Here is a 22,404-nt window from a genome sequence, read left to right as displayed (position 1 = left end):
CAAGGGGTCCGCTTTCCAAGCCATACCTTTAGGGCTTTATGTTTAGCGCCCATCGTTAAGAACTTAAAACTAAACAATCATTAATAAAAAAGTAAAGACTCCCCTGGAGCCAGCGAATGGCAGTTGGAGGCACCCACAGTTTTAGACTTCTCCTCTCCCGGAGGCGACCCCAACATAGAGGATCTGGCGGATACTCTTCTGGGGCCAAAGGATTGCTTCGCTGAACTTCTTAACAGTGTTTAATATAAATTAATGATGAAATGTCACTAAAGAGCCTCTCTGTGGCCACAATGCGGCAGCCAATTCAGAGTTAGAGAGCACCGCGCATCGGGCCACTGGGCAGTGACCAGGCAGTTCTTCCCCTTAGTTGCACTCTCTGGCCAAATTGGTGCATTTGATGCATTTAATAGCTCAAATTCTGCATTATGACTGCAACACAGTGGAAATAGACTGATTTTAAGTCACAATTTGCCGCTGTTGGGGGCACTGTAGCTTGGAGAGACTGCATGCATCCACTGCAACATTTACAGCTCAGAAGCCAGCTGGCTCTAAAATGATTCCTCTTGAAGCCCCAGGCTGAGGGCTGGCAGGTGGATCTGTAGCGGAGAATATGCAATGACGCATGCGCTGAGAGAAACGGAGGAAGAAGTAGTGTGATTCTCAGAAGTTTGTCGAAAGAATCTAGAAAAATAGATGCTGCAGAGGCTTCTTTGTTGCTTCGGGGCTTTTCCCACACCCAGCCAGCCTTCGTTGCTTTCAGTGTAGTGACACCGCAGCGAATACGCCGGACCACCACCTGTAGGCCCCTAAGCCACAACTTCAAGTCTTTACGCTGCTGCCGATTCCTGGGGGCCTCCTGAAGGTGCCCTCAGAGAGTTGAAGGTTTTCAATATAGGGCTGAGCTGAAGGGGTTAATATAGGGCTGAGCTGAAGGGGCCCCCCGAGAGCGAGAGGGGCCTTTGGCCAGGCAGGGAGGCTCAGAGGGCCCTTACCTGCGGGCCCCCAGAGGGGGCCCTCTTACAGAAGTCCTAACCCAGCGAATTCAGAAACCTGAAGGGCCCCCTTGTGGGCTGCAGTGCAGTTTGTTGTCACACATAAGCGAAGTATCTTTTGTGTCAGTCACTGTTGCTCTTATAGGCAGGCAATTTCTCCTCAATGGAGAGGCCTCTGCATGATTTTTGCTTCTTTTGTCTTTTTAGACATTTCAAGTTTGTTGTTGTTGTTCTTAGGCCTTTTCTTTCGAGCTGCTTACTCTAGTGCCAGGCATCGGCCTGTGGACTTGAGCTCAAACTGTTTTCCTACTTATTGCTGCTGTTCCACTTGTTGGAATTTCATTCTTCTCTGCACTGACATTCCTATTTCTGTGCTCACGGGCTCCTTTATCCTTATCATTATCCTAACTAAAAGCCTGAGAATATTTTCAAATGTATTTGGGCTTCTTTCATTTAATTGTACTTGTGCTTCCTTCAGCCAATTTCCAGTGCAGCTGTTTGTGTCGATGCATGCATGCTTTCTGTTTCCCTCCAACTGTATAAATAGCGATAGCTTGTACTTACTTAGGCCAACGCATTGATGGAAATATGTTTTACATATTTAAATGCACTTGAGTGCGTGTTTGGACATGCATGACATGCAAACATGAGCAGATAAGCAGGCAGTTGCGAACGGTTGCTTTCCCGCTTGCGCACCACTGACACCCGCCGTTCAGCTTCACAGCCTGCAGCAGCACCAGCAGCAGCAGCTGCTGCTGCTGCGGCATTCGCAGAAGCAGCAGCTGCAGCGTTCCCAGCAGCAGCAGCAGCAGCCACATCCACATTGCCGCAAAAACAAGAGCAATCTCAGCCTACTTCCTGGGCTGCACCGGCTGCTGCGGAAGACGTCTACACCCGCTGGGGCCCTCAAGACCCTTTAGACTTTCGAGCTTCATTGGGGGCCCCAAAGTGGCCCCCACAGAGCTTTCTGGGGGCCCTCAGGGGCCCCTCTTCAGGGGCCCCCAGAAAGCTTTCTGGGGGCCTCTTATGCGGGCTTGAAGAAAACGCGGATGTCGCGCAGCGCGCGGCCGTGAACCAGCTTGGAGTGGCCTCCCGATAGTGAAGATGGCTTCTGCACACATAGCATCAGCAGCAGCAGCAGCAGCAGCAGCAGCAGCAGCAGGTGAGGCACGGAGCTGCAGCCGTGAGCAGTATGGAGGCAAACGCTTGTTAGCAGCAAGACACACAACGCGCTCCAAAAGCAGGAGCAAGCAGCAGCAGCAGCAGAGCGCCAGCAAGTTCAAAGAGAACACGAGAAAGCAGCAGCAGCAGCAGCAGCAGCAGCAGCAGCACAAAAAAGCCTTAACAAAGGCTGCAGCGGTTCTTATTTGTGGTGGCCTACAGAGCGCGGAGCTGAAGAAACGCCGCAGGACAAAAGGCTAGGCGAACCTCCTCTTCGAACTGGGGACTTGGGGCCCCCCGCTAGGGTACCTGCAGGGGCCCCCGCTAGAATACCTGCAGGGGCCCCCGTGGGGGCCCCTGCAGGGGCCCCTGTGGGGGCCCCTGTGGGGGCCCCTGCAGGGGCCCCTCCGGGCCCCCGTAGCGACCGGAGGGGAGTCGATGGGCCCCTTGACCTAGCGCCTGCAGAGCTTGGGGGCCCCAGCAAAGAAGGCGGGGTGGGCGAGAGGGAAGTGAAGACTGCATTGTCCGTGCTGCTGCTGCTGCTGCTGCTGCTGCTGCTGCATGCTGCAGGAGAAGCTGAAGGGGATGACGAAAGCGCGGGGCGCAGCAGCAGATTCAGAGCGGCCTGGGAGTCCTCGATCCCGGGATCGTCTTCTTGAAAATCAAAGAAGTCCGGAGGATGCAATTCATACTCCGTTGTCCCTCTGCTGACGGCGGTGGTGGAGGTGGTGGTGGTGCTGCTGCTGCTGTTGGCCTGTTTGCTGCTTGCGGTGGTAGTGCTTCTGCTGCTGCTGCTGCTGCTGCTGCTGCTGCTGTGAGCATGAGTGACTGTACAAGCTCGCTGCACTGTTCGCCTTGGTGGGGTTGCTGCTGCCGTTGTTGGGGGTGCTGCAGCTGCAACTGCTGCTGATGCTGTTGCTGCTGCCGTTGACGTTTGCGCTGCTGTTGCTGCTGCTACCGTTGGCGTTGCTGCTGCTGTTGCAGGCCTCCGGAAAAAAGGAGAAACTTCAGCCCGCACTATGCGAGGGTCGGAGCAATCCTGGGACTCGCTGCTGCTTATGCTGAATGCCTCAGGCGCCACATGCTGCTGCTGTTGCTGCTCCTGCTGCAGTAGCTCTTGCTGCTGCTGCTGCTGCTCTTGCTGCTGCTGCTGCTCTTGTTGCTGCCGGCGTACTCGGTGAAGTTTTGCGACGCCGGTCAGCGCTGGAGCCTCTGCTGCTGCTTCTCCGGGCTTCGGCTCAGCCGCGTCTGAAGCAGCAACCCTGGAGCCAGCAGCAGCAGCAGCAGCGGCAGTAGCAGCAGTCGCTGTAGCTGTAGCAGCAGCAGCCGCTGCTGCTGCTGGCGCTGAGGAAGCACCCTGCAGAGGCACACTCTCGTTACCACTGAGGCCCCCTTTGGGCCTGGCTGTGGGGCCCGCAGGAGCCACTACTCGGCCGGTGCGGAGAATAGTGCGTTGCTGCAGCAGCGGCCTCTGCTGCTGCTGCTGCTGCTGCTGCAGCAAGCCCCTCAGTGCGCGCATGGATTCCGCGTTGCGTAGATTCTCGAATTCATCATCTTCTGAGTCTACAGAAATTGCTTCTTCCGCTGCTGCTGCTGCTGCTGCATTTCCTGCTGCACCTGCATTTCGAGCTGCTGCTGAAGATGTTTCTGAAGGAGGCCTGCGCTTCTTCCTGAGCAAGCCAGTTGCTGCTGCTGCTTTTGCTGCTGCGGCTTCCACTGCCAACGACTCTGTTGCCGTTGCTGCTGCTGCCGCTGCTGCTGCTGTCGTGGTCACCGCAGTTGCTGCTGCTGCTCTCTCGCTGCGGGTAGTCTTCGGTTCTGCTCCCGCGCTGCGCAACAACAAAGACAAAGAAGCAGCAGCAGCAGCAACTCCAGCAGCAGCTGCTGCACAGCAGCAGCAGCTGCAGCAGACCCGCACGCCGTCTCCTCACCTGCAGGTACACTGAACGGACTCCAGCGCCTCCAGCGCCCTGCGCATCCTGCAGCAGCTCAAACAGCAAAAAGCAAATTCCAATTATTTAAAAGGGGGCCCCCGGGGGCCCCTGCTGCTGCAGTAGACCCTAGCAGCTGCCAAATTAGACCCTCTTTAGGCCTGTACAGAGGTCTCAGGAGGTCCAGGGAATTACAAGACATGCTAGGTGGCGCGAGCGCCGAATCTAGGGTTTAGGGTTTAGGGTTTAGGGTTTGCAGGACTCGTGGATGCGTTTCCTGGCCGTCAGTTCTTGTCTTAGTTTTTCTTTCTTGAGCCTTTCTTTGTCTCTGCCACAAATGAACAAACTGCCGATTACAAGCACTCATAGGAAGCTGCAGCGAAATGCAGCAGCAGCAGCAGCAGCAACAGCAGCAGCAGCTGCAGCTGCAACACCAGGAGCCACTCACCTCTGCAGCACTGTAATGGCCCTGTGTAGCGTCAGTACTGCATCTTCCAGTCGTCCCCACTGAGCCGAAGCAGCAGCAGCAGCAGCAGCAGCAGCAGCAGCAGCAGCGGCAGCAGCAGCAGCAGCAGCGTCACAAACCATGAAATTGGTAGCGAGCCGCAACTCGCAGCAGCAACAGCAGCGGCAGCAGCAGCAGCACGTACCGACTTAAAGTCATTGAGTAGCGCCTTCGCGCGATCCTCTGCGGGCGCATCTCCAATTAAGCTGCAACGGCAACAGCAGCAGCAGCAACAGCAGCAACAGCAGCAACAGCAGCAGCAGCAGCAAGCGGCTGTTGGAATCAAACCAAGCGGTAGCCCCCAGCTGCAGCCCCAGCACCTGCTGCGGCATCAGATGGCACGCAAGCAGCAGCAGCAGCAGCACTACCAGTAGATGCGTCTGCTGCCTGAGTATGAACAACAGCAGCAAAAGCAGTGATGTTCGCAGCAGCAGCAGCAGCAGCAGCAGCACAAGGTACCCATGAAGCGTCTTCTCGAGTGCTGTCTGCTGCTGCCTCGCCAGCTCAAGCTGGGCATGGGCTTTTCTTGTTTTTGCCTGTTCTACCACCAGCTGCCGCATTGTCTTCTGCAGCTCCTTTTCTGCTGCTGCTGTTGCTGCTGCTGCAGCTGCTTTCTCCTTTGCTGCTGCTGCTGCGCAGCGCCTCTCCACTGCAGCAAGTTCCTCAGCGTGGGCCTTTGCTGCGGCTTCCAGCTCCTCCAGGCGATTCTGCAATAAAGCAGCAAACAGCAGCAGTAGCCATGCAGCAGCAACAGCAGCAGCAACAGCAGCAGCAACAGCAGCAGCAGCTGCTGCGGCAGCAGCAACTGCAGCAGCTCGGCCAGCGCTCAAAGCGAAGGGCCCACTTGCATCCCATTCTTTTCTCTTCGGATTGTCACGAGCTCCCCCTGAAGCACCGAAAAGTGCAGCACCAAACCCTAAACCCTAAACCCTAAACCCTAAACCCTAAACCCTAAACCCTAAACCCTAAACCCTAGGGAGCAAGCCTGCAGCCTGTTTTCAGTGCCTACCCTCAATCTCTCCACGAGAGGCTCTGGCTTATCAGAGGCCAGGAGTTCTGCGCGTAGCAGCAACAGAGGCAAGACCACAAACCCTAAACCCTAAACCCTAAACCCTAAACCCTAGGCTTCGCACTGCAAACCCCAAACCACAGGATCCAAATGAAAAGCCCTGAAGCCCCAAAGCAGGCCGAACGCAGCGGCTGCCCTAAACCCTAAACCCTAAACCCTAGAGCTGAGCCCTTTACCGGCCCAAAGCCCACGCACGCCCCACGCCCCAAAGCCCAAACCCTAAACCCTAAACCCTAAACCCTAAACCCTAAACCCTAAACCCCCGTTTCTCTCGCCTGCCCTCGTGGAGCTCCACACGAAGCGCAGCTTCAGCCGCGGGCCGCAGGGCTTCCTGCAAATGGGGCAGCCGGATCTGCTGCCCATGTTGCTGCTGGCTAGCCACTGTTCTACGCTGTACGTACACCGCAGCGCAGCAGCAGCACGACACTGCAGCAGCAAACCCCACAGGCAGCAGCAGCTCCCCAGCAGCTTTCTGGGAAACCCCGGGGCCCTGCACGGGCCCCAAACCACTTGGGGGCCCCTCTTGGGGGCCCCTCTTGGGGCCCCTCTTCGGGCCCCTCTTGGGGGCCCCTCTTGGGGGCCCCTATTGGAGGACCCTCCTGGGGGCGGGCCCCTTTTAGGGGCCCCTTTTAGGGGCCCCTCTTGGGGGCCCCTCTTGGGGCCCCTCTTGGGGCCCCTCTTGGGGGCCCCTCTTGGGGTTCCCTCTTGGGGGCCCCTCTTGGGGGCCCCTCTTGGGGGCCCCTCTTGGGGGCCCTTCTTGGGGGCCCCTCTTGGGGGCCCCCTGCTGCCTCTGTCTCACCATTTTAGATGAAAGACGTGGCCGCAGGAAACAGCGGCGAGGTCCGTCACTGCTGCTTCGAAGCAAATGGAACAGTCAGGAGGCTGAACCTCTCCCATTGCTGCTGCTGCTGCTGCTGCTGCTGCTGTGCCTTTTGCTGCAGCGGCTCCTGCTGCCGCCGCAGCAGCTTGCCTCGCTGCTGCGGCTGCTCTCTGTTCGCAAGGCGTTTCCTGCAGGCCGTCCCGCGCATGCCCTGCTGCTGCTGCTGCTGCATTTCACGCACAGTGCAGCAGCAGCAGCAGCAGCAGCAGACAAGGGAGGCCCCCAACCCCCAAATCGACAGCTGGGGGCCCTAATGGGCCTCTGGAGTTTTCTGAGTTCGAAGGGGAAGCATCTCCGCTGGGTTGCAGTCTCTGGCGCGGGGTGTATGTACACCTCAAGCAGTTCAACACGAAGCCGAGGGCCATCAAATGACGCTAAACTAATCCAAAACAAAAAATAAAAAGCTATTTCTACAATTAAACGCAGTCTGCTCGGAGCTCCAAGAAATGGGTGTATTGGTGGGGTTGGGGGCCCCCCTGCTGGGGGGCCCCCGTTGGGGCCCCCAAGGCACGCGGCGTTCTGCCGCCAGGATTGTGTTCGAAGTATCAACAGATATCTTTAAATAGCAAAAATTTTAAATTAAATTGTTATTTTAAAGTCATACAGCAATTATAGCTGCGTAAATCCCATAAAAGGTACTGAAAAGCTGCAGGCCATCGCCTGTCTCATGGGGGGCCCCTCAGGGGGGCCCCTCTCAGTGAGGCGCTGTCGTCTGCGGGGCCCGAGGCCCCGCATTATTTGCCTTCTAGGACCATTTTCTATATTTTAATTTCTTTTATTATTATTTTTTGTCCATTTTGAACAAAATAGACGCAGCTGCAGCTCACAAGTTGAGGCCTAGGCCGTGAGCTTGGGGCCCCGGCATGCAGGGGCTCTTTCCCTGCGCCGCTGCCACTTCTCGGCCCGACAGTGTTTGGAGCAGCTGCCGCAGCAGCAGCAGCTGCTGCTGCTGCGGCAGCGACAACCGCTGCAGCAGCAACAAGGCCAGCTGCAGCAGCAGCAGCGGGCTGGGCGGCTGCTCCGGCAACGATGCGGCTGCTGCAGCCAACCCTGCTGCTGCTGCTGCTGGTCCTCACCTGGTGCTGCTCGCCAGATATTTCTGCTGCTGCGCGAATCCCACTGCAGCAGCAGCAGCAGCAATGGGGGGCCTCCACGGGCATCAGTAGTCCAACTGCAGCAGCAAGAGGGAAATGGGTGCAGCAAGCATTCCTGCCGCCCCCAGCAGCAGCAGCAGCAGCAGCAGCAGCAGCAACGGCAGGAGCAGCAGCCAGAAGCCGTCTACCAAAGCGCTGTAGTTACTTCCTTGGACCCTCATCAGCACGCTTAGCAACAGCAGCAACAGCAGCAACAGCAGCAACAGCAACTGCTGCTGCTGCTGCTTATTCTGCTGCAGCAAAAGGCAGCCCAGGGAGGGCCTTTCACCACACGCAGCTAAATGCAGGAAATGGCTGCAGCGCACCAGCAGCAGCAGCTGCTGGGCCTGACGCAGAGCCACCAGCTGCAGCGGCAGCAGCAGCAGAAGCAGCAGCAGCAGGAGCAGCAGCAGAAGCAGCAGCGGCAGAAACCGCAGCAGCAGCGGCAGAAGCAGAGGCAGCAGAAGGAGCAGCACCAGGAACAGTAGCAGCAGAAGCAGCAGCACCAGAAGCGGCGGCAGCAGAAGCGGCAGCAGCAGCAGCAGCAGAAGCAGCAGCAGCGGAAGCAGCAGCAGCAGCAGCAGCAGCAGCAAAGAGGGCAGAAGAAGAAGCCAAGACAGCTTTTGTGTTGGACTCCTCTGTGTTCCGAGGCGCCAATCCTTTTGCTGCTGAGCCGCTAGGGGACCAGGACATCATGCGCGGCTACGACAGGTGAGCTGCTGCTGCTGTTGCTGCTGTTGCTGCAGCAGCAGCCGCTGTTGCTGCTGCTCCTGCTGCAGCTGCTCCTGCTGCAGTGTGTGAAAGTGTCTGCTGCAACCAGTCTTTCCGCTGCTGCTGCTGCTGTGCCTCCCAACTTGGGCAGCCAGTTACCTTATGCTGCGGCGGCATCTGCCGCTACCGTCGCTGCTGCTGCTGCTGCTGCTGTTGCTGCTGCTGCTGCTGCTGCGGATAACCTTGCTGCTTGCTGCTGCTGAGCCGCTGCAGGTCGCTGGCTCTTTCCTTCGAGCCGCCTTCTTTCGGCAGACCCCCACTGGAGGAGCCGCCGGCGGACCCCGTGGACTTCCTGCTGTCCCTTAGCAGCAGCAGCAGCAGCAGCAACAGTAGCAGCAGCAGCAACAGTAGCAGCAGCAGCAACAGTAGCAGCAGCAGCAACGTTACGAAAGAGGGGGACAGCAAAGTGGGTCCGGCGGAGAGTGCCGACACGTCTGCTGCGGAAGCAGCAGCGGCCACACCAGCTCCTGCTGCAACGGGGGCCGCTGTTGCTGCTGCTGCTGCTGCTGCGGCTCCTGCTGCTGCTGCTGCTGCTGCTGGAATGAACGTGTTTCGCAGCTTCGACTACGAGACCTACTTCGGGCCAGGCGTTCGCTACGAACCCATCAATGATGGCTTTCTCGTATTTCCCCCGATTTACCCAGACCGCGTGTTTATACTGCAGGCTTCAGAGCACCCGCTGCTGCTGGGGACTTCGGGGCCCCCGAGTTTGAACTGGGGGGCCCCCACGGCTCCCTGGGGGCCCCCGGACTTGTGGCCAATAGGGCCCCCTCATATTTAAATCCAAAAAACCCTTTTTTTAGAACTGGAAGACAAAAGGAGCGCGAGCGCAGAGAGTCCGATTCAGGTGACCTCCGCGCGCAGTTCTGCTGCAGCTGCTGCTGCTGCTGCTGCTGCTGCAGCTGCTGCTGCAGCTGCTGCTGCAGCTGCTGCTGCAGCACGTGCTGCATTTGCTGCTGCTGCTGCAGCTGTTGCTGTTGGTGCTCCAGTTCCTCCCGCAGCTGCTGCTGCAGCATGTGCTGCAGCATGTGCTGCAGTCGCTGCTGCAGTTGCTGCTGCTGCGGGCAATGTGCTGCTGCAGGGCCTCAGCAGCGGCAGCAATGGGGCATGGACTCTGTACAGGGGGACATACCGAGGGGCCCCCTGGGGGCCCCTAACGACCGTTTCAAGGTGCGTGCAGCCCCTAGTTGCTGCTGCAGCAGCTGCTGCTGCTTGTGCTGCTGCTGCTCGTGCTGCTGCTGCGGTGCTTCCCGCAGTCTCTGCTGCCCTCAGTTACTGTTGCCTCTGCTGCTCCTGCTGCTCCCGTTGCTGCTGCTGCGCAGGAGCTGGTGGACTCTATAGACTGGACGCGAGAACACCCCACCCTGCAGGACAAAAATCATTACAAACGGTGAGGCGTTGCTGCTGCTGCTGCTGCTGCTGCTGCTGCTTCTTGTGCTGCTGCAGCTGCTCTTGTTGCTGGCCCTGCTGCTGCTCTCTTGAGCCGCTTCTCGTGGCCTCACTTTTGCTTCTTCAGCGCTGCTGCCTCTGAGGCAGATCTGCAGCTTCTTGCAGTTCATACATGTTCGTTTTCAAGGCCCTCCCAGCTAGCTAGCCAGCTAGCTAGCTAGCTAGCTAGCTGGCCAGCTAGCTAGCTGGCTAGCTGGTTAGCTAGTTGAGGACCGGAGCCCCTTTCGTTAGTCGCAGCTGCAGTCTTCTTTCCGCGCGGCAGCTGTGGGCGCATGCGGGGGCTGGCTCGAGGTGTACGTACACCCCGGGGCCTGTGGGGTGTACGTACACCCGGGGCCTGTGGGGTGTACGTACACCCGGGGGTTTGTGGGGTGTCGCTGCAGGTCCTTCCTGGAGACGGGTTTGGCCGATCCCAACCGCAACAGCGACAACTATTTCGATCCCCAGTTCTTCGGGGCTGTGGAGGGGCCCCCCTACGCAGCAAGTGCAGGGGCCTCCTTCTCGTGGGCCCTCTACTGGGTCCCGTGGCTGGCCAAGAAACACCCCCGAGGGGGGCCCCCCATCAAAAGTGAATGTTTCTGTTTGGGGGGCGTCGACCCCATGCAGGTACCCTCCTCACTCCAGGGGCCCCCTTTGGGGCCCTGGGGGCCCCCCGGAGGGCCCCCTCGCAGGGGCCCCTCGAGGGCCCCTTCGGGGCTTCCCGCTGCGGCTGCATGCAGCGGGGCCCCTGCTGCATGCAGCACTTCGCATGCGAATGGGCTTGCATGCAAAGTGCTGCATGCAGTGCTTTGCATGCAAATGGGCCTCTCTGACTGTGTTTGGCTCCAGAAACTTCCTGCGGGGCTGCATGCACTGAATTAAGTAGAGAGAACAGTGCATTTTTTCTGGGCTTCCGTGGCAGTTTATCTCTGAAGTTTTTCGTTTTTCGCGCAATTAATTAGCTCTTTTTTTATTTTTTTTTTGTTTTATTTTCTTTAACTTTCTTTTTTTTTGCTGCAGCTTTGGTTTTACCCCGATGGGACCCCCAGCTCCCTCCCCGGCTTCTGCTCCCTCAAGCTGGTCACCCGCCCTGGCTGGCACTTGCCCTTCCGCATCAAGTTGTGGGTGCAGGGGGCCCCTGCCTTGCCTTTATTCGAGCAGCAGCAGCAGCAGCAGCAGCAGCAGCAGCAGCAGCAGCAGCAGGGGGCAAAGCGTAGGGGCCGGCGGCGGGGCTCGCAGGCCGCGGCGTTGTCCTGTGCTGAGCTGCTTGCGAAACCCTCGAGGGTTTGCGTCGGTCCTGTTTGGAGAGAGTCTGCAGAATGTGTGGCTTATTGCTACAGCTTTTGCCGGTGCGTCTGTGCGTGTGGGTGTTGGCTTGCGCTGCGGTGTACGTACACTGCGGTGTACGTACACTGCGGTGTACGTACACTGCGGTGTACGTACACTGCGGTGTGCGTACACTGCGGTGTACGTGCGGTGTACGTACACCGCAGCGCAGGGCGCGCAAGAGCCACAGCAGCACTGCGAAAAGACACCGCGGGCCTCCCAAGCCCGCAGTTGCTAAACCCTAGACTCTAAAACCTAAAAAGCCTTCGTTTGGACTTTTAATTGCCGCAGACTGCTGGACAAAGGCAGCTACGAGGTGAGCGAAGAGCCCCCGCTGCCGCCCGCAGTGCAGCCGGAAGCGGGCAGCCCCATTTGCTTCAACCCGCAGACCGACGTGGTCTTAGACGCATTCGGGGGAGTGCAGGTGGGGGTGGCCGTGGGCGAAGAGGCCTGGGAGTGGGACGACGGGGCGTGGGACTTCGAGCAGTGGCTCAAGCGGCAAAGTGCTTACCCAGATGACAACGAGCTCGAGCAGACGCTGCCTCCAAAGTGAGCCTTCAAGCGGGGGAAATGCTTCTAAGAAGTGCAGCTTCGCTTGCGATTTGCGCAGCAGTTGCTGTGCGCATGCATGCAGTGCGCACGTCTGTGTGCATGCATATGGAGTGCTGCATGCACATGCATGCACATGCTTGCTTGCACTTATTTAGACATGAAATATGCACAAGTTCGTGAAAGTAGAAAGCATATTCACATATTGTCTTTATGAATGCATGCACATTCGTATTTGTAGCAGGTACACGCACGTACACTCCGTGCAAGTAATGCTCCCACTTAACACACCAGCAGTTAAACTCAGCAGGCACGAACAGATCTCAGCATGCATGCATAAATGTATGTATTTGAATACATGTATTTAATATATATTTAATCTATATTTAATGTAAAGTTAATATGTATTTAGTATATATTGAGCATATATTCAAATCCACATTTCGCCACCACATTGAGTGGAAACACGCCTGCTGGCTGCAGGCGTGAGTGGCTGCGCCTGTGACTGCAGCAGCTAAACGGCGCAGCGAATTCAAGTTGCGCTGGCCGGCTTAAAGTGGGTTTTAAGTGTGTTTTTGTGCTTCCAGTTTCACCCACAGTCCTTATTTTGAGAATTTCAAATACGAAGATGTCCCTGACAAGCATTTTTCGCGTTATTTGCCGTCGGCGCTGCCCCCCGCGGTGACGGGGGAGAGGCTGGAGGCGGCGCTTCTGAGGCCGGGAAACCCCTACTAATGCACAAGTACTATTTGCACATTATTTGGGACCTTTTGGCCTAAACATGCAGCAGCTAAAAGGGTGAATTTATTGGACTCGAGTTCTAGATCGCAAGCTGCATTTGGCGCACTGCGCTGTACAGAATACAGGCAGTTCAATTTGCGCGAACTCCGCGAAACCACGAGTTGCACTTTGCCAAAGTTGCTGCCTCTGCTATTTTTCAGTTTCTGTCATTCTCCTTGTCGACTTCAGCTTTTATCTATTTGCTAGAGTTCCAGTTTAATGTCCGTCTCGTGTGAATTTCCACTTCATTTTCCGTCCCGCGCCCCTGCACCTTCCCTGCGGACTTTTCCGTGGGTTTGCAAGTGCTAAATATTCGACAATTTAAAAACAAAGAAGTTCCTTCGGTGCCTTTTAAATGGAGCACCGGGCGGCGGCTCGCGGCCAGGTCGCGGGGGGCCGGGCGCCTCTGAGTTGTGCGGGAAACGGGGCCTCGCCGGCTTGCAAAGAGCCCAGCTACAATTAAAACTCATTTAATTAATTTAATTTATTGTTTTAACTGGCTAGGAGAGAGCTTTGGGAGTAGATCTGCGCGCCGCGGGCCAGCACTGTGCAAGTGTGCAGCTTGGCGGCAGCCCGCGGCGTGCCGCGTTCGCTGCAGTTCGCATGCATGCAGACGCTACGCTGCCGCGGCTGCGCGTCGCATGCACGCCCCTGCGCATGCACTCCGCACGCATGCATGCATGCACGCATGCATGCACGCATGCATGCACTTGCGCATGCACGCACTCAGCTGCTGCTGACGCCGTCGCCGCAGCAAATGAGCGAACGCGCCGCGTAGGCCGTGGCCAGCAGCGAAGTCACGCAGGCCGCCAGCGAAAGCACTGCAGCCACTACGAGGCCTATGCCGGACTGCATGACAACGAAGAGCCGCGCGTGTTCGGCGTTGGCCAGCGGGTCGGCCACCACAGCTGCGTAGATTTCGGCGAAGACAACAGCAGTTATGAAGGCCAGCACAGCCCCCACGCCGAAGAGGGCTATCATAAGAATATTGCAAATCTTTTCGCAGCAACAAGCCCGAATGTTCATCAAGATCGCCCCCAAGACGCACAGCGCCACCCACAGCGTCGTGAGCGCCGGCGTGGGCGCCACGCCGCCGCCCCCAGCCCCCAGAAACGCCCCTATCGTCGCGTACAGACCCATGCTCCACACCATCCTGCCAGCAGCAGCAGCAGCAGCAGCAGCAGCAGCAGCAGCGGGGGGTTCGCGCAGCAGCAGCAGCAGCGGGGGGTTCGCGCAGCAGCAGCTTTCGGGCGCGCGGCGGAGGCTGCGGCTGCTGCACGCGGCGCGGACCAGCCAGCAGCCGCGACGCAGACGGAGCAGCAAAACAGCAGCAGCAACAGCAGCAGCAGCAGCAACAGCAGCAGCAGCAGCAACAGCAGCAGCAGCAGCAGCGGGGGACTTACAGGGCAGCTCCCGGGACGGACTCGCCGCTGCTGACCTTGGCAGCTCTGGACAAGACGACGGCGGAGGCGAAGGAAAGGACGGAGGAGAGGAGAAGACTGGGGCTGTTGAGTTGTGCAAAGAAGACATCTGCGGAGATCTCCTCGGGGGCGTCGCCCGTGACTGCCGCTGCAGCAACGTCGAGGTACTTGCGCAAATATGCTGCAGTGACGAAGGTGGAAATCACGCAGAAAGCCGTTTGAACCCAACCCAAGATGCAGAGGGGGCAGAGGAAGACGCCGCAGACGAAAAGCCCGAGAGTGACGAACACGCCGCAAGCCGCGGCCAAAACCAAGTGAAACCACCCCATAATGGCCACGGCCTTCGCCGCGCTGCCGTTCAGCAGCAGATCCTTCAAGTTTCCGTCCAAGTTCTCCAGGCTGCTCACCGGGTCCGGCGCCGCGTCCGAGCCCAAATAAACCATCAAAACCCCCAACGCGAACTCCAAAGACAGAGCCAAAGCCCATATTCCCACTCCGGGGCCCTTGTAGTTGGGCCGGGTGCAGCTGCAAGCCATTGTGCCGCGCTTTTGCACAAACTCGACCTGAACGCGCGCCAATCAACGCAGGACCACTCCGAGCCTACAAGTCCTCTGCACGCCTCCCCTCTGCGTGCCAAGCGGCTCCGCCAGCGCAAGTTTTGTCAGAAAAAGTCAAAACAGAACTTCGAAACCGCGCGCACCGACAGACAGCGCTATGTCCGTTCAGGAAACGCCAAATGCTGAAACCGCGCTGCGGTTACGCTGGATCGATCTCAAGCCAACGGCGCTCCGCGGAACTGCCAAGACAACTTATTCGATAAACACAAACGCGATCTGCAAAAACAAAAACGCTGCGATAAGACTGGACGCAAGAACAACTGCTCGAATTCGTTCCTGTGGTCACGAACCACCGCATGCCGCTGGCGGTCAGGCGGCCTCCCTGTGTGCGCGCAGCCGTTCGATTCCTCTCAACAGCAAAGGAAAACTCATAATATTTTCCCAATTTAACATATTTGCTCCTTTACAATTTAAAATTGGAAGGAAACGCCTTGTTTCCTGCTCCCGCTCATCGTGTCTTATGGCTTGGTGGCTCGTTCGCTGCGAGCGTACGAAACCAGTACGCCTCAGCTTTCAGACAGCGGTGCTAGCGCGGTGCCTTCAATGATTTAATACTCTCTTTCCACACCATCTGTGCAACATCAAATATGTTTTATTGCACATAATTGCGCAACAAGGCAGTGTGCAATCAGGAAGCAGCGTGTGCATTTGCCGCAGTCAGCGGCTCGCACACCAGCTAGTATTCGTTGTCACTTCGTCCAGGGAATATGCACGTTTCTTGCCCACGCGTCTTTAGCTTCCCAATTCCCATAGAAAGCTTTCATTATGAAAAGGACTTTTGAATACTTGGGAGGCAAGGAGCTGCGCTACAGCAGCTCTGTCGATGCAGTAGGCAGCACCACAGACTTCATTCAATACACCCAGCAGCAGGTGCTGCAGCACAGCTTGCAATTCACGTCGCTGCCTTCAGATTTGTTACTTTTCGTGACGAATGGCAGCCCGCCCTGCGACCAATTCACTTATTTATTTTATTTTTAGGACCATTCGTCTTTTTTGTCGGTGTCTATGTCCAGAAACTTCAGTAGAACGGCCGCATTTGCTTGTCTATTCACCTCTACTCACCTGGCTGGCCAACAAGCCAGACGGCGCATGAAAGCAGAAAACATCAGCTGCCTCTTCTGTGCTGGACAACAGATAAAGAAAGACATGAACAGCGCAGCCGGCGAGCTGCAGCAGGTTAGCTGAGCCTTCCGGGCAGACGGCACCGCTCCATTCATTGCAAGAAACCCTGCAGCAAGTTGCATCAAGCTGCAGCAAATCAGAAATGAAACGAAGCACAACAGCAGAAAATTGCATCAAACTGCAGCAAATCAGAAATGAAACGAAGTACAACTCACGAGCCATTCACAAACTGCGCTCCTACTGAGCCATTAATCAGGAAAACCTCAGCGCCCTTGCGCATTCACTTGTCCAGCACTGTCCAGCTCCCAGCAAGCTGCAGCACGCAAGCTCTGTGGGACTTCATGCTTATCTTGGTGGATATCGGAATAAATTTCGGGAATTAATGCATTAATTCCCATAAACTTGGCTAGATCTTTGGGATATTGGCCGCAGAAAGCGCAGAATCTCGACAAGTCGAAAGAGCTGCTGCTAGAGTTGCTGCTGCAGTGCGTGGCTGTCGCAGCAGCTGCGGGCTTTCTACTCTAAACTCTAAAGCAAATCGGCACAAAACAGAAAATTGTCACGAAATTGCAATTAGAACTTTTGGAAAGAGTTTGGTTTGGAGCTTTCCGCGCGCGAACAGCAGGCGGGCGGGCTCTACTGGGAAAGCGACTTGATGTGGTTTTGCAAGAAGATCAGAGCCTCGCTCTGCTCGCCGAAGTCCGTCACTGCAACACAAGAGGCCCCCACGACTTTGCGAGCCGCGCCCTCGTTGTCAATGCGACAAAGACCGGCCCACTGGCCCAGTTCCTTGCTGTCCGCCACTTCGATCAGCGGAATCCCGTGCTCCTTGCAGAGCCCCTCCACCAGCTTCTTGTAGGCCGGCTCTGAACAGCTCTCCGCCAAAAAACAGGCCTGAGCCCTCTTCGAGTCCAAAGCTTTCGCCACTTCGTGCAGCCCGCGGGCCAGCCCGTCGTGGATCAGGGCGTTCTTCAGAACCTGAATTGCAAAGGCGACACGCAGCGCCTCGGGTGCAGAAGTCACGAAAGTGCCAGATCTCAGAAGAAACCGAACATGTTTGCGAATAAATGGCAAATAAAACATTAAATAGTCAAAATAAACCACTTTGTGACGGATAAAATCGCAAAATGCGAACGCGAACACCCGCAACCCCGCACCCCTACAGAACTTGCAAAGCCGCGGAAACAGTGGAAAGCGCAACGAAACGAGCTCTGATCCGAGCAAAAAAGGGTCAAATAAAATAAAATGAAAGTCACAGAAGGTTAGACAACACACGGAGCCCGAGAGCATGCAGCTACGGGTCTTGTTCAGGTTCTCGGTGTGGGGAATTGGCAGAACGCAGTTGAGAAAAAGGGGGAAATCCACATTCAGCAAAGGACTAAAGAAGAAAATTGAAGCATTTAGCAAAAGTATTTGACCTATTTACCCTCTTAATGGCGGTTTTCAGGTCCTTGACGTCTTCCTCCTCAGGCTCGACCTGAACTTCCTCAGGGGCGCCGGCGCTCTCCACGTCAGACATTTTGAATTACTTTTCACGGTCAACTCGAAGCAAAACGTCGAGCGTCTTCCTCGTGCAAAGCAAAAAGAAAAAACTTGAAGAACTTCCGAAGATCCCGCACATCCCGTTTGTGGGCACCCACATGCACGTCAAGCCAACCCAGCCCCTGCGCATGCAGCCCCGTTTCCGGCTTCCCCGAATGCAAATAAATAAATATTTTAAAATTATGCATGCGCTAATTCCTCTTTAATGAATTGAAATATCTTTTTTTTTATTTTTTTACTTTCTCTAAGCTCCGGCCTTTGCCTCTTGTGGACTCCCGCGGTGTTCGGTGACCCAGCTCACTGCTTTCGATTTCAGAACTACCGATTTACCATTTTTGTCGGAAATTCATCTAAATTTCAGTTTTTATGAAAGCAAATGGCATACTCGATAGCTTTAATATCTTTTGAAAGAATAAATTTGCGAAATGTCGCAGAAACCTTTGGCATATTCCTGCGGCGCTCTCGCCGGACTCGGGCTGGGGCTCAACAGACCAGTTGAAACCCAGCTAAATCTCGGGAATATCTGAACCAGTCAATAATGGATTAATTCAAATTGTATTTTTATCTTTTTACAGTTTTAAAAAAAGGATTTTGCGTCTGTTTGCTGCGGCCTTCAGCCCGGCAGCCTTAAGCGCCAGTCAATTTCCCCTTTTGTCTTTTTCTGCGGGTTCTGCAGCAATCCAGATTCTTTAAGGCTTTCTAGTTAGTTTTAGCAGCAAAAGACATCTTAAAAGCTCTGCTGCTCTCAAGTTTGCTGCAGAAAGACATAAGAAAAGCCCCTGCTGCACTCAATTTGCTGCGCATGCATGCAAGTAAAGATTTTCCAGCAAAGTCTGCTGCAGCAGCAGTTTTGAACTGCAGCACGAATCCCAGCCGCAGCTGCGCTGCTTTTGCTGCTGCAGCAAACCAAGCCCCGTCTAAATATCTTTTGCTTCATTTGCAGCTCAAAATGCCATTTTAATTTATTATTTTCTCCGAAAAAAGTCATTTAATGCACTTTCTTTAATACGCTTTTCAAGAGCCTTTTGCTGCAGCACTTCGCAGCTGTGGGGCGCAGCTTGAGGGCTTTTGAGCTAAAAAAGAAAAACCAGAAAAACCCAATTTAAGATTTTTATTTTTCTTAAAAAAAGATTTTTCAAAAAGTTCAAAAGAAACAAAAAATGCTTTATGCTTTTCTGTTCAGTTTTCCGTGGCCAAACGTTTCCCAAAAAGTTTAACTTCGCGTTAAAGTCCCGCGCTGCTAGCTGCTGCTAATAGTCTGCAGCAGCAGCAGCAGCAGCAGCAGCAGCAATGTGTGTCTGTCTGCAGCAGCTACTCTGGGCGCCTACCAAGCCGTCCAATTATCTGCTGCTATTGCTGCTGCTCCCTCTGCTGCTGCTACTGCTGCTGCTACTGCTGCTGCTGCTGTCCCTGCTGCTGCTGCTGTCTCTGCTGCTGCTGCTGCTGTCTGCTGCTACTGCTGCTGTTAAAGATTTCCCCCGGTTATTTGGCTGTCCTTTTGCTGCCCTAGCTGCGCCCTTTGCTGCCTGAAGAGCAGCAACACAAAATATACTTTTTTAAACAAAATTTTCCAATTATTTTACTTTATCTTTTTTTAACTTTTCAAAAATATCCAAAAGACATTTTACTGGATCAGAAAACCCCACGCCCGCTGCTGTGGGGCCCCCCGCTGCAGCGCTGTGGGGCCCCACAGCAGCAGCAGTTGCTGCTGCTGCTGTGGGGGCCCCCTGGGGCCCCCTGGGGCCCCTCAGGGCCCCGGGGGGCCCCCAAAGAGCAGAGTTTCAGGGCCACTTGGGAAATAAAAGGGTACTTTTGCATTTGGGAATGAGAAGTTGAGAAAAGATAGAATTAGAGGCCCTGAAAGTTTTGTAATTTGTTATTTATTTGTTTTATTTGTTCAATTATTTGCTGAGCATTTGTGTGTGTCGCCTGAAGAAGCAAAAAAGCTTTGTTGCAGTGTGTGCAGGGGGCTCAGCCAAACCCTAAACCCTAAACCCTAAACCCTAAACCCTAAACCCTAAACCCTTCTGGCGATAGAAGCTGGTCTTGACAACGAAATTGCATGCGCAGTGGCTAGCGTGGTGTCCAGACACCCCAAATACTGCGCACTTTTGCGTTTTGTCTTTTTTTTCAAAAGTTCAAATTTAGTGAAATAAAAGTTATTAAGAACGCATGCAGAGCCTTTGAGTTATTCTGGAGGACTGGAAGACCCCTGAACTCTTTTTCATGGAAGAAAATGAAAATAAAAAACAAAATTTGTTTTATTTTGCAACAAATGCTGCATTATTTGGAACAGCTTTCCCGCTTGGCTGATCTTCAGGACCTCCTTGGCCCCACCTCTGGTTGAACTGAGCTCTGCAGCAGCCGCAGAAGGGGCTTTTTTGAAGTTCTGTCAGTTAAATGCATTTTAAAAACTAATTTAAAATATAATTTCCACTTTTTAATGCAAAATCATTCAGAGAAGGCCAAGCCCGCGGCCAGCGGGGCTGGCGGCTGCAGGCGCATGCGTGGGATCAGCCTGCGGCAGTGCTGGGGTGTACGTACACCGCAAGTTCGCGGCTGCCGCTGCCAAAAACGCTTTTTGTTTGCTTTCATTTAATTAAAAATTGAAAATGGCGGCTACTGATATTGCAGAAAAGAGGGAGGACGAGGGGGCCCCGCCTGCGGCCAGCGCAGCTCAGCCCGCAGAGGTATTTCTTGCAGATTTGCTGCTGCAGCTCGCTGCGCTTTGCTGCAGCTTTTTGCCTCTTTTTAAGATTTAATTTAATTATTTTTTCGCCTTTTCTTCCTTTTAATGCTTTCTTTCCCTCCCTTTTCTCCCCCGGCCTTGCGCAGCGCGAGCAGCCGCCGCAGCGCTGCGCAGACCACTTTGCTGCTCCGTTTGCTGCACCTCACAAGTTTGCTTCTCGGCGCAGCAGCAGCAGCTGCTGCTGCTGCTGCGCTGCTGCTGCTGCTGCGCTGCTGCTGCTGCTGCTGCTGCTGCTGCTGCTGCGCTGCTGCTGCTGCTGCTGCTGCGCTGCTGCTGCGCTGCTGCTGCTGCTGCTGCTGCGCTGCTGCTGCTGCTGTGGGACGCTGAAAAGAACGCGCATCTCGGGTTTACGTCCACCTCCTTGTGTGTCTGCAGCAACCGGCGGCCCAGGCATTCGACTTCGGTGAAAGGAGAAAAAAGAAAAAAGAAAAAAAACCAGAAGACCAAGGTGAGAGAAGCCACTGCCCCTCTGCAGCAGCAGCAGCAGCAGCAGTGCGAACCGCAGCAGCAGCAGCAGCAGCAGCAGTGCGAACCGCAGCAGCAGCAGCAGCAGCAGCAGCAGTGTGTAATGCGTTGCTGCTGCTGTGTCTGTCAGCTGCTGAGGCTGCTTCTGAGGCCTTTGTGGACGGCTCCGGGCAGCTCTTCGTGCGGGGCCACGTTTACAGCTACGAAGAGGTACTGCTCCGCCGTAACCGCTAAATTAGGGTTTAGGGTTTAGGGTTTAGGGTTTAGGGTTTAGGGTTTGCTGCATCGCTGCGCGGCTCCTCTGGGGTCCCTCCTGCTCGAATTTGCGAGCCCTTTCGCGTCATTTTGTTTATTTTTAATTTAAATTTATATTTATTTATTTATTTATTTATTTATTTATTTATTTATATTTATTTATTTATTTATTTATTTGTTTATTCAGATGCTTAAACGCATTCAAGAACTCATTGTTAGGAACAACCCCGACTTGGCGGGCTCAAAACGCTACACCATAAAACCGCCCCAAGTTGTTCGCGTTGGATCAAAGAAAGTAATTAATTAATTTATTTATTATTTATTTATTTACAATTTATTATTTATTTATTTATTTATTTATTTATTTATTTATTATTTAAATTGATTTTAATTTGTTAATTTAATTATTAATTTAAATTAGTTCAAGAGTTTAATTTTGGTTCCAATATTTCGTCTTCATTGGTTTTGTTTTGGCCATTAAAATGCTGCTTCTCGATATCTTGCTTTTTGCTAACTTCTTAAATTGCCATTGATTTATTTTGCTGCTGCTGCTGTTGCTGCTGCTGCTGCTGTTGCTGCTGCTGCTGCTCAGCAGCAGCGGCATCCGCAGCAGCAGCAGCAGCAGCAGCAGCAGTTCTTTGGGGCTTTTGAGCTTAAGTGTACATACACTGCACGCGTCCTCTTTGAGCCTTTTGCCGCTCGGCTCTTTTCGTTTCTTTTTTGCTGCTGCTTCATTTTATTATTTATTTATTCATTTTATTTATTTATTTATTTATTTTATTTATTTATTTTATTTATTTATTTTATTTATTTATTTATTTATTTATTTATTTATTTATTATTTATTTTGTTTTTAGGTGGCCTGGATTAACTTCAAAGACATCTGCGGAATTATGCACAGACCCAGCGAGCACGTCCTTCAGTTTGTGTTGGCGGAGTTGGGTGAGTTCTGAAGTCATTTGATCCGCTAAATTAGGGTTTAGGGTTTAGAATGAGGGTTTAGGGTTTAAGATGAGGGTTTAGGGTTTAGAATGAGGGTTTAGGGTTTGAAGCGAAGGGCGCCTAAACCCCACGAGCAGCAAAAGCCAGTTGCTGCTTGCTGCAGCAAAAGCCCTTGTTGCTGCTGCTGCAGCAGCAGAAGCAAAAAGAGGTTTTGCTGCTTGTGGGGTTTAGGCACCTGTTGCTGCTGCTTGCTGCAACAGGAGCTTTATCTGCTGCTTGCTGCAGCAAAAGCCCTTTTTGCTGCAGCAGCAGCAGCAGCAGCAGCAGCAGCAGCAAACAGGTTTTGCTGCTTGTGGGGTTTAGGCACTGAGGGCTCCATAGCCGGCGATGGGCAGCTGGTCTTGAAGGGCAAGTACGGCCCGAAGCACATCGAGGCTTTGCTGCGCAAATACATCAGTAAGCAGCAGCAGCAGCAGCAGCAGCAGCAGCTGCTGCAGCAGCAGCAGCTGCTGCTGCGAGCAGCTGGCGCTGCTCCTTGTTGTTTGTGCATTAGTTGCTGCTGCTGACCCCGCACCACTCCACCACTCCTGCCTCCCCCTCTCCCTCCCGTGCTGCTGCTGCTCCTCCCACTTCTGCTGCTGCTGCTCCTCCCACTCCTGCTGCTGCTGCTGCTGCTCCCACTTCTGCTGCTGCTCCTCTTCCCACTCCCGCTGCTGCTGCTCCTCTTCCCCCTCCCACTCCTGCTGCTCTCCCCCTCCCGCTGCTC

General features: G+C 54.5%; 6 protein-coding genes across 6 annotated transcripts; 2 read left to right on the top strand and 4 right to left on the bottom strand.

Moving 5' to 3' along the window:
* Positions 1–2,016: 2,016 nt before the first annotated feature.
* Positions 2,017–6,555, bottom strand: ENH_00011620 (zinc finger (C3HC4 RING finger) protein, putative; the record flags this gene model as incomplete). Its single annotated transcript, XM_013578892.1, has 9 exons — positions 2,017–2,103; positions 2,374–3,982; positions 4,085–4,132; positions 4,533–4,591; positions 4,735–4,795; positions 5,049–5,296; positions 5,434–5,475; positions 5,956–6,049; positions 6,458–6,555. The coding sequence occupies 9 exons, from the start codon at positions 6,553–6,555 to the stop codon at positions 2,017–2,019; spliced, it is 2,346 nt and encodes a 781-aa protein (XP_013434346.1).
* A 1,012-nt stretch (positions 6,556–7,567) lies between these two features.
* On the top strand, positions 7,568–8,386 carry ENH_00011610 (hypothetical protein, conserved; the record flags this gene model as incomplete). Its single annotated transcript, XM_013578891.1, has 1 exon — positions 7,568–8,386. One exon carries the CDS (start codon positions 7,568–7,570, stop codon positions 8,384–8,386), a length of 819 nt encoding a protein of 272 aa, XP_013434345.1.
* Positions 8,387–13,251: 4,865 nt separating this feature from the next.
* ENH_00011600 (hypothetical protein, conserved) lies at positions 13,252–14,482 on the bottom strand (the record flags this gene model as incomplete). The annotated part of the gene is made up of 2 exons (XM_013578890.1): positions 13,252–13,678; positions 13,929–14,482. 2 exons carry the CDS (start codon positions 14,480–14,482, stop codon positions 13,252–13,254), a joined length of 981 nt encoding a protein of 326 aa, XP_013434344.1.
* Positions 14,483–16,321: 1,839 nt separating this feature from the next.
* On the bottom strand, positions 16,322–17,204 carry ENH_00011590 (40S ribosomal protein S12, putative; the record flags this gene model as incomplete). The annotated part of the gene is made up of 2 exons (XM_013578889.1): positions 16,322–16,663; positions 17,112–17,204. The coding sequence occupies 2 exons, from the start codon at positions 17,202–17,204 to the stop codon at positions 16,322–16,324; spliced, it is 435 nt and encodes a 144-aa protein (XP_013434343.1).
* A 2,635-nt stretch (positions 17,205–19,839) lies between these two features.
* ENH_00011580 (hypothetical protein) lies at positions 19,840–20,956 on the top strand (the record flags this gene model as incomplete). Its single annotated transcript, XM_013578888.1, has 4 exons — positions 19,840–19,917; positions 20,352–20,424; positions 20,573–20,651; positions 20,878–20,956. 4 exons carry the CDS (start codon positions 19,840–19,842, stop codon positions 20,954–20,956), a joined length of 309 nt encoding a protein of 102 aa, XP_013434342.1.
* Positions 20,957–21,997: 1,041 nt separating this feature from the next.
* Positions 21,998–22,404, bottom strand: ENH_00011570 (hypothetical protein; the record flags this gene model as incomplete). The annotated part of the gene is made up of 1 exon (XM_013578887.1): positions 21,998–22,404. A coding segment is annotated over one exon (407 nt), but the record flags the coding sequence as incomplete, so codon positions are not given.

The sequence above is a fragment of the Eimeria necatrix genome, genomic scaffold, assembly GCF_000499385.1.
Source record: "Eimeria necatrix Houghton genomic scaffold, Enh_scaff135, whole genome shotgun sequence".
Classification (NCBI taxonomy): domain Eukaryota; phylum Apicomplexa; class Conoidasida; order Eucoccidiorida; family Eimeriidae; genus Eimeria; species Eimeria necatrix.
This window is presented reverse-complemented; position numbering and strand designations above follow the sequence as displayed.